At 46.1% G+C, this 10293-nt stretch overlaps 1 protein-coding gene across 1 annotated transcript; it reads left to right on the forward strand.

Moving 5' to 3' along the window:
- The first annotated feature begins 3477 nt into the window (after positions 1-3477).
- LOC144319028 (uncharacterized) lies at positions 3478-9477 on the forward strand. The gene is made up of 2 exons (XM_077906703.1): positions 3478-5078; positions 9264-9477. Exon 1 carries the CDS (start codon positions 3494-3496, stop codon positions 5027-5029), a length of 1536 nt encoding a protein of 511 aa, XP_077762829.1. The 5' UTR covers positions 3478-3493; the 3' UTR covers positions 5030-5078; positions 9264-9477.
- Positions 9478-10293: the final 816 nt, after the last annotated feature.

The raw sequence follows: 10293 nt of genomic DNA on the forward strand, positions 1-10293 counted from the left end.
GAGTCAGACACATAACTGACTGCACCACACAGGCACCCCTGTTTTTAAATATTTTATAAAGGACTTACTATTTATCTATTTATTTATATAGCAAATTCAATGAGCTGATGGGCTATTCTTATATCTGTTCTAAAAACATAGATACATGAGGATATCCACGGACCAAGATCAGATACAATCAAGGCACTTATGACACAAATTAGCATTCACCCAACACTAATATCCATAATATCAAATGAAGAAATACTCTCTGATAAATCAAAAGCATCTTGATGCAAACAGATTGCACATTTTTATGCTACATATTACTGTGAAATGACTTTTGAATCATAAAAAAGAGCATAAAAGAGAGAACCCGACAAAATATAAAGCTTCATGTTTATTTGAACGCCTATGCCCTTGCTTACAACAAAGGAGAGTGACTTTGTAAGTATGCCTAATTCATATAAAATTTCAGCAAGACATATGATTATACCTTCTGAGTTAGAAAATCATCTTGATGCAAACAAAAGTGTCAGCTGGGCAGCCAACTCTTTTTTTAAGGTTTTATTTATTCATGAAACACACACACACACACACACAGAGGCAGAGACACAGGCAGAGGGAGAAGCAGGCTCCACGCAGGGAGCCCAATGCAGGACTCGATCCCAGGTCTCCAGGATCAGGCCCTGGGCTGAAGGCGGTGCTAACCACTGAGACACCTGGGCTGCCCTGGGCAGCCAAGTCTTGAATTCAACTCAGGTCATGATCTCAAGGTCCTCAGATCAAGCCCCGTGTCCAGCTCCACGCTCCGCAGGGAGTCTGCTTAAGGATTCTCTCTCGCACTCTCCTTCTGCTCCTCTACTCGCTTACACTCGCTCTCTCACTTTTGCTTTCTTAAATAAATAAATAAATAAATAAATAAATAAATAAATAAATCTTTTTTTAAAAAAGTAAAACTGGAAATGTATAAACTGGATTAAATTATCAATTATTATGGGAAATAGACATACTTGCAAATATTAGGTCTATTTCACAATACATGTTTATTTTTTAAACATTTGAACTACTTGCTATCAAGGAGAATTGACATTGTAGGAAGAAGGACCATATTTTATCTTGTGATATCAGGTATCCTTTAGCATATTTCGGGGGTACTTAGGTTCAGAGGTAGTCTTATTGGTTGGCTCAAGAAGTTCATGAAACATTGCTTCCTCAACTTTTAGAAAGACTTATAAAGAGAAGTAAGGTACTGCTTTGTAATGCATTTTATTTTACTTTTATTTTATTTGAGAGAGAGAGAGAGAGCACAAGAGAGAGTGATGAGCACACACCAGGGGAGGGAGGGCAGGGCAGAGGGAGAGGGACAAGTAGACTCCCTGCTGAGCAAGGAGCCTGATGCAGGGCTTGATCTGTCAGGACTCTGAGATCATGACCCGAGCTGAAGGCAGACGCTTAACCTACTGAGCCACCCAGGCACCCCTGTAATGCATTTTAAAAAACAAAGTATAGATGATATGGAAATATTGGGGTTCAGAGCAGTCAAGAAAGAATCCTTAAGATGTGTTTTGTCCAAATAGGTAGTTTTATTAAAATACAGGGATAGGACCTGTGAGCAGAAAGAGCTGCACTTGGATTGTGAGGGGTGGCTGATTATATACTTTATATACTTTCAAGTTGAGAGGGGCTTTGGGAAAGTGTAAGTCTCCAAAGAATTTTAGAAACAAGGTTTCCAGACCTTAAGGGCACTAGTTACTGTGAGGAAAGGTCATTTATTACTGTCTAATAAAACCTTATTCATGAGACCCCCTATGCTAAGAGGATGATTCCTAGCATGTATATTGGAGGGTAGAGATAAAGGAGGTTTCCAAAGGAATTTGTATATGTTGAAGACTTACAAGATCCTAGAGGTCCAGGTAATGTTAACCTAAGATTGCCTTTTGCCCTTAGCAAAATATTAACTTCTAGGCAGTTCCTAGAGGGAGGTAACTCTGCCTTTTGAAAGGACTTGTCAATGGGCTGTAAATTCTAAGGAGATTTAATTTTTTTTTGCCTTTGTTCCCCATATCACAGATACTGGGTGTTTGGGGATAGACAGGAACAGTCTATATTGTCTTCACAACTCTTCTGCAAATCTCTCCTAAAATTAAAAGGTTATTATTTTTTAAGATTATTTATTTTAGAGACAGTGAGAAATACAGTTTGAGCAGAGGGAGACCTCACAGAGCTGGGAGCCCCATGGGGGGCTTGTTTGCATGACCCTGAGATCACAATCAAAGCTGAAATCAAGAGTTGGCCGCCCAACCAATTAAGCCACCCAGGCGCCCCTAAAATTAAGAAGTTGTTCTTTAAAAAGATTTATTTATTTGGCAGAGAAGGTGAGCACACAGAGGGGGAGCAGCAGAGAGGAGAGGGAGAAGCAGGGAGCCCAGTGCAGAGCTCCATCCGGGAACTTTGGATCAGGACCTGAGCTGAAGGCAGAGGCTTAACCCACTGAGCCACCCAGATGCCCTGAAAAAGTCATCAAAAAAAAAAAAAAAATCTTCCTTTAACAACTGAATGACCAAAAGTCAGTACTTGGCCAAGGCTTTTTATTAACAGAACCTGAATGACACCAGGTCTTACCCAATGCTCAGGCTTACCTCATGAGCTCATTTTTAATCTATTTTAGTTTTTGGGCTCCGGGGCCTTCCTACGTTTGACACTGTCTTCCTACCTTACTCTGTCGGGACTAGTGAAAAAGCAGTCATTTAATTACTCCCAAGGCTCGGGGCAAACAGGTGAACACACGTGGTAAACACCGAAGGGGAAGAAAATGAGGTGGAAAAACCCTCCATCATTCCCCTCTAGGTCTGCTATTAACCAGCACGAGAATGTAACTACCCGCAAACAGATAAGATGGGAATTAAGACCTAATTAGATCCCGGGTGGCCGAGCGGTTAGCGCCTGCCTTCAGCCCAGGGCGTGACCCTGGAGACCCCGGATCGAGTCCCGCGTCGGGCTCCCTGCATGGAGCCTGCTTCTCCTTCTGCCTGCGTCCCTGCCTCTCTCTCTGTGTCTCTCATGAATAAATAAATAAAATCTTAAAAACAAAACAAAACAATAGATCCTAATCTAAGCACTTCTTGGGCCTAAACAAAGGAAGACCATTCATTGCGGCAGCAGGCGGGGGCCCCGCCGTCCTCCCGGACGCGGGGGCAGTCACTAGAAGATCCTTTGCCCCTGGCTCTCAAGGCGGAGGCGCGCGGAAAGGTGAAGCAGCTGCTCCCCTCCCGGAAGGCAGGGACACTAATTAGGTTAGACGCCCCACCTCCCTATGCCGTGAGCCTGCGCACTGGGAGGGGGAACACTGCGCATGCGGGGAGGACGCGCGCGCGTACACGCAGGCGACGGTCGTACTGCGCATGCGCCCCGTCTCCGGCGTTGGGGGCGGGGCTTCTTTTTTTCCCACGGCAGGTGAGCGGCGGCCGCTCTTTCCAGCCCCGCCCCCTGCGCGGCGCAGCGGGGCGTTGCCATGGCGACGCGGGGGCCCACAGCCGGCCTGCGGCGGCACAGCCCGCCCGGGTCTCCTCTGCGGACCCGGCGGCGGCCGCGGCGGCAGTGGCAACTCATGGAGTTTTCGAGAAACTTCGTCGAGGAGGCCAAGAAGCACCGGGGCCTCGGCCGTTGCAGGCATTTCTTCTGGCTGGCGGTGGTGTTCGACACGGTGGGCGCCGCCCTGCTGTTCACGGGGGTCTTCGTCGACCTGTTCTTCTACGACCTGCTGCTCTACCTGGGCTCCATCGTCATCTTCTTCAGCCTGCTGTGGTGGGTCTTCTGGTACACCGGCAACATCGAGCTGACGGCGGAGGAGAACGCGAAGAGCCCGGCCGCCGTGCGCTCCTCCTCCTCCGCGGCCGACGCGCTGGGCCGCCGCATCTCCATCACCGTCTGCAACGTGTCGAGCACCTTGAGGCGGATGCGGCGGCGCTGCGGGCCCAGGGCGTTCCTTCAGAGTGTGACCCTGTCGGGCCCGCTGCAGGGCCGGCTGGAGGAGGAGCACCGGGGCAAAGACGAGCCGGCAGGCGGCCAGGAGGGCGGCGACGCGCAGGACCCGTGCAGAGAGGACCTGGGCCGCAAACCCGAGGCAGCCAGAGGTGCCGAGCGAGTTCGCACCCCCGGCCCCGAGGCTGCGCCGCCAGGACGGGGCAAGGGCTCGTTATTCATTCGTCTGGTGCCGCCTGGGTTCCCTCCCTCTCTTCCAGACCAGCCCCAGTCCGCAGCCGTGCTCTCCTCCAGGAGCCTGCCCGTAGTCCCCTCGGCCTCTGCCCGCCGGCCTCCAGCCCTGCGTGTTTCCAGAAGCCAGCTTGCGGTCACTCCTGCCTCTGCAGGCCAGCCTGCGCCCCCTGGGCCTTCCGAGAGTCCGCCTGCTGTCCCCTTGTCCCCCATAAACCCATCGACAGGTGTAGCCTCTCAGAGCCGGCCCGCAGTCTCTGTGGCCTCTCAGGTCCATCCCGTGGTGCCAGTGCCTGCCCAGAGGAACCTCCCAGTCCTCTTGGCCTCTCAAAGCCACCCCCAGGTGTCTCCTGCCCTGAGCCACCTGCAAGCCCCAGGTGGCCAGAGCCAGCTGGGGAATCTTCCTCCCGCCTCTCAAACGCCATCTCCAGGTGCTCAGGCTTCCCAAGGCGAGGCCCTGGCCACCCCTGTGTCTCTGATCCAGCTCCCGTCGTCCCAGTCTTCTCAGACCCAGCCTGTGGAGCTGCGTGTCTCGCATTCAGTCCCAGACTCTAAGACCTTGTGTCACACCCCCCAGACCTCCGAGACCATCTCTTGTGTCCAAGGGATTGCTCCCAGCCAGTCTGAGCCTGTCCAGGAGCTTCAGGAGAAGCCAGTCACACAGGCTTTTGAGACTCCGCCGCCACCAGCAGGCCAGGAGCTAAAGCAGGAATTCCCTGCCACAGCATCCTCACCCCCCGAGTCAGGGCCTCCAGCTCCCCAGGCCCAGCAGTCCTTGTCCCAAGAGAGCAGCACACCTGCCCCTGCCTCAGAGAAGAAAAGTCAGCCTCCCTAGTACAGAACCAGACCCCAGCCCACGGAGTGGCCTCTCAGGCCTCTGCCAAGTAAGTGCCTTTGGAAGAATCATCACCTGCAATATTCCTTAATCATTTCTGGGTCTGTGTTTTTGATGGTTTCCTCAGGCCCTTCTGTTGGAAAAAATTAAGCGAGTGGAGGTGAAGGGCAAGTGGTCTGTTCTTTCAGGGATTACATCTTTTGAACATTGGTAGGTTTTTGAAACCTAGTGCTGTTAAAGGCGTTACCTACTCCACTGGAGAGTGAGATCATTTTCTTTTGTTTGGGCTTTGTAAGGAGAGGGTGGCAATTAAGACATTCCATCTGGAGCTGTGGGTGGGGTGGGGTGGGGGAAGGGACTGTGCCGTTTCTGAAACAACATGATCTTAGGTGGTACAGGGACACAGCATTAAGTAGCAATGAGTCCTCCAGTGGGAAAGTTATTCCCCTTTCTTTCTTTTCTTTTCTTTTTTTTTTTTTTTTAAAGATTTTATCTATTTATTCATGAGAGACACAGAAGGAGAGAGGCCGAGACACAGGCAGAGGGAGAAGCAGGCTCCCTGCGGGCAGCCCGATGTGGGACTCGATCCCAGGCCTCCAGGATCACACCCTGGGCCGAAGGCAGAGGCTCAACCACTGAGCCACCCAGGTGTCCTTCCCCTTTCAATTCTTTTGTGGTCTTTTTGATTCTATCAAGGAGAGCGTCCTTACCGTGGAGTTGGTAATCTCCAGCCACCAACGCTTTGGTAGGCAACAGCTGCACCCAGCTAGGATCTCATACCACATGTGTTTGGGTTTTTGCAATGGATAACTTCTATTTATGCCAAGTAATACTGTTTTTTTTCTCTTTACAATAGTGATAGTTGCTTTTCAAAATACCTTTAAGAAAAACAAGCAAACAAATAAAAACCCATTACATGAGTCAACTTAAGGTAAAAATAAAGTATATAGTGAAACTTGAATGATCCCGAAGTTTGGAAACCATTTGAACTAAATCCCACGAGCTTTATACTAAACCACAAGACCCTTTGTGCTAACCTGTTTGATGAACTCTATGGTTGAGGCTTCTGAGGACCAGTTCCACTGAACTCCCCAACCCCTTGTCAGTTAGAAAGGTAGAAAAAGCCCACGTGAAGGTCAAAATTGGTGAGCCTCCTCCTTGGTGGGTTAAGTGCGGTCATAATGGTATTCATTTCTGAGCATCCATTTCCTGCTCTTTCTCTTTAATCCTATTCCATAAATTACCTACTCTGGAGGGGGAGTATAGGGCAGAGCAGTATTTGGAGGTTATCTTAATGCTCCTTGCTTAAATGCTACCAGCGTATTATCTAAGAAGTTTATTTCATCTTGGTTGGTTTCATTTCCAGGGTGGGGTACAATTGAATATTTGGTGGAAGTCAAACTCTTAATTTCCTTATAATTTTCTCCAGTTCTCCTTCAAAAGAATGTATATAGGTGTGTATACACACACCTAGATTCATTCTATAGATATATATAGGGACAGAGCATCCTGGCTGTTTTGGTTTTGTACAGTTTGGACACTGTTTTGTTTTTGTTTTTTGTTTTAAGATTTTATTTATTGGGGATCCCTGGGTGGCTCAGTGGTGCCTGTGTCTCTGCCTCTCTTTCTCTCTCTCTCATGAATAAATAAGTAAAATCTTAAAAAAAGATTTTATTTATTCATGAGAGACACATAGGCAGAGGGAGAGAAGCAGGCTCCCTTCAGGGAGCCCAATGTGGGACTCCATGCCGGGACCCTAGGATCACGTCCTGAGCCAAAGGCAGAAGATGCTCAACAACTGAGCCACCCAGGTGCCCCTGAATTTATTTCATTTTAAAATCCAAGTGAAAAAATAAAATAAAATCCAAGTGCCCATGTGACACCTGCGTGGCATCCGCTTGGGACTCGGAGGTTGAAGTGGGGAGGAGAACCTTTGAAGACTTGTGAAGAGGTGTGTTAAAGTTCTACCTGTGGTCTCTATTGTAAGGTAATAGTGTTAGGCCAATAATTAGATAATAATTGCTAAGGTCTCTCCCAGTTAGTTCTGAGCTGAAAACAGAAGCTCTTAGACATTCACAACAGTTTCTTTTCTTTTTTTTTTTTAAAGATTTTATTTATTTATGAGCAACACAGCAGAGAGGAGAGAGAGAAAGAGGCAGAGACACAGGCAGAGGGAGAAGCAGGCTCCATGCAGGGAGCCTGACGTGGGACCAGATCCCAGGTCCCCAGGATTAGGCCCCGGGCTGAACGTGGCATTAAACCCCTGAGCCACCCAGGCTGCCCTCACAACAGTTTCTAACCCAAATGTGGGCTCCATGGGCATTCATCTTGAAAACACTTACAGTTGTACATAACTTACTTGTTTATTTACTCGTACATAACTTTTTTTTTTTTTTTTGCTACAAAGATCACGTCAGGTAGAATGAACACCAAATGTTATGAGACATTTCTCTGTATTGACCATGAGAAAAATACATATAAAAAACAAAAGTTGACCATTTTTTTTTCTATAAAAGCCCAGATAGTAAATATTTTAGGTTCTGTGGGCCAAGAGGCAAAATCAAGGATATATTGTGGCTGCTTACATAATAAGAGAGAAAGCGGCCCCCAGCTTACCTGGGTAGGCAGTTACTTTGATTCCAGTTGCATCATCTGGAGGCATTCACCTAAGAGCAATTGGCCTGAGAGAGAGGGTGAGGGGCCTGGCCTGTCAAGCCTACAGCCAACATGATGTTTCACTCTGACCCAGTGACACCCTACACCTGAGGGTAAAATTCTCTGCTCTCAGAGAACCTAGCCATCTCATCCTGGTCCACTGACCTGAGGAGAGGTGATTTCCAGAGTCTCTGACTCCCAGATTGAGATGCCACTGTTTGGTGACTAACATTTGTCAATAGTGGAGTCTAGACTGTGTAGGTAGTGATGTTCAGGTCCTGAGCAGACCACTGGCCACACAGGCAGGCATTGGCAGCTCTGAGGAGTGGAAACTGATGCCCAGGTTGGTCTTTGAAGCTCACATTGATAGGCCATGGCAACGCAAAAATGCAGAGTAAGGAAAGGATGCTCCTGGTATCTGGTGGGTAGAGGCCAGAGGTGCCACACAACACACAGTGGACTGACTAGCTCATCACAACACAGAATTATCCCACCCAGAACACTGTTACCATGAGGTTGAGGAACCCTGATCTAGAATAATAAAAAATTGCTCTAGGGATCCCTGGGTGGCGCAGTGGTTTGGCGCCTGCCTTTGGCCCAGGGCGCGATCCTGGAGACCCGGGATCGAATCCCACGTTGGGCTCCCGGTGCATGGAGCCTGCTTCTCCCTCTCCCTCTGCCTATGTCTCTGCCTCTCTCTCTCTGTGACTATCATAAATAAATAAATTTAAAAAAAAAAAAGCTCTATAGTTCATGAGGTACTTAAGAAAATATCTTTTTATCCTCAGAGGACTCATTAGCTCTTAAATAGTAATATCTTCTAGACCATGAAGATCTTTTTTTTTTTTTTTTTTAAGATTTTATTTTTTTAAGACTCTTTATTTTTTTGAGAAAGGCAGAACATGAGCCTGGGGAGGGGTCAGGAGCAGAGGGAGAGGGAGAAGCAGACTCCCCTCTGAGCAGGGAGCCCCATGTGAGGCTCGATCCCAGGACCTTGAGATCATGACCTGAGCCAAAGGCAAACACTTAACTGACTGAGCCACCCAGGTGCCCCTTGACCATGAAGATATTATTCACTTTTGTTTTATTTATCTTTATATTCCCGTTTTGAATCAACACAGACATGGGGCATTTATTAATAACCTATAGCTAACATATATTGGGTGTTTATAATGCACTATACACCGTACTAAGTAATTTACAGACATTGTCTCATTTGTCATAACAAGCAGGTAGGCACCATTATTATGTCACCTCGAGGAGAATAGACTTGATATTGATTGAAAAGTAATTTTCTCAATGTCACACAAATAGCGGAGCTGGAATTAACGTGCAGTTGATGTATAAATTGTTGTAAGGTGTAGATGATAAGCTTTCCTTCCAAGTTAAAGTTATTAATGAGCTTTTTTTGTAAGCCTGTCAATTGTAAGTTGAACTGTAACATGAGAAGTCTGTGGCTGACTTCTGTATTGAAAGCTTGACTCCCAGAGAGAAAGTAAAAATCAAGAACTCTGTAATTTATTTGTTCTACTCTGTTTATAAATACTATCTCAAAAAAAATTCCCTTTTTTCTTTGCAGAATCACCAACTTTATAAAAGCACAAATACTTACCGTAACCTCGTTTTGGAAACCTCCGTGTGGAGTCCTGACCTATCTCAGACCAGCAGGCCTGCTACACTGCCTCTGCCAAGTGTGCGTGTATCAGTGTTGGGGAGAGTTTTCCAGCATCATATCATAAAGTTCTCTGTTGCCAAAGTTTTAAGCCATAATAAACTATGCTATTCCAAATGAACTTTGTTTTAAAATAACTTGGTTTTTAAAATAGACTTCTTGTGAAAGCATTCTAGCATTCTAAGTGGAAAATAATGCCTTGCATACACTGGGTGAACATGAAAGTAAGTACAGTTCCCACAGAAATGGCCATTGGAAAATGTAAGTCTGGATTTAAGGGTACTTCATGACCTCACTAACTAGTAGAAAAGTTAACACAATGAGTGCATTGTAACATGCCATAATTTATATTTATACATTCATTTTGACTTAAGGAACGTGAATTTCCCATTTTCCCAAGGAGTTTTAAAAACTGGATTGTATATTTTAATAATAAGCAAATAAAATTCATTTGAGAATACCCTCTTATATCCTTTCTATGTATCCTTAGCTTATTTCTGCAAGAATGCTTTAATATACAGGTAGTTTTCTTTTGAAATTTCCAATTATAGGCAAAAGCTTGTTTCTAGGTGGTAATAGTACTTTTGATCAAAACTTCCAAAAATAGAAGTTCTTTTATATTTCTTCCCCATTTCCATCCTATGCTTCCATATTTCTGTATTTAGAATTTTTTTAAAAATTGGCTCAGGGGCACCTGGATGGTTCAGTGGTTGAGCATCTGCCTTTGACTAGGCATGATCCCAGGGTCCTGGGCTGAGTCTCACTGCAGGAAGCCTGCTTCTCCCTCTGCCTATGTCTTTGCCTCTTTCTCTGTGTCTCTCATAATAAATGGGTAAAATCTTAAAAACAATAAAAATAAAATAAAAATTAAAAAATTAGCTCAGAGTGGAAGACTATATGCATTGCAGCTATTTGGAACAAAGGATAATAGAAGAAC

The sequence above is a fragment of the Canis aureus genome, chromosome 8 (genome assembly GCF_053574225.1).
Source record: "Canis aureus isolate CA01 chromosome 8, VMU_Caureus_v.1.0, whole genome shotgun sequence".
Taxonomy (NCBI): Eukaryota; Metazoa; Chordata; class Mammalia; order Carnivora; family Canidae; genus Canis; species Canis aureus.

Excerpts from the sequence above, each read along its gene's own strand:
- LOC144319028 (XM_077906703.1), top strand. The coding sequence starts at position 3,494 with ATGGCGACGCGGGGGCCCACAGCCGGCCTGCGGCGGCACAGCCCGCCC.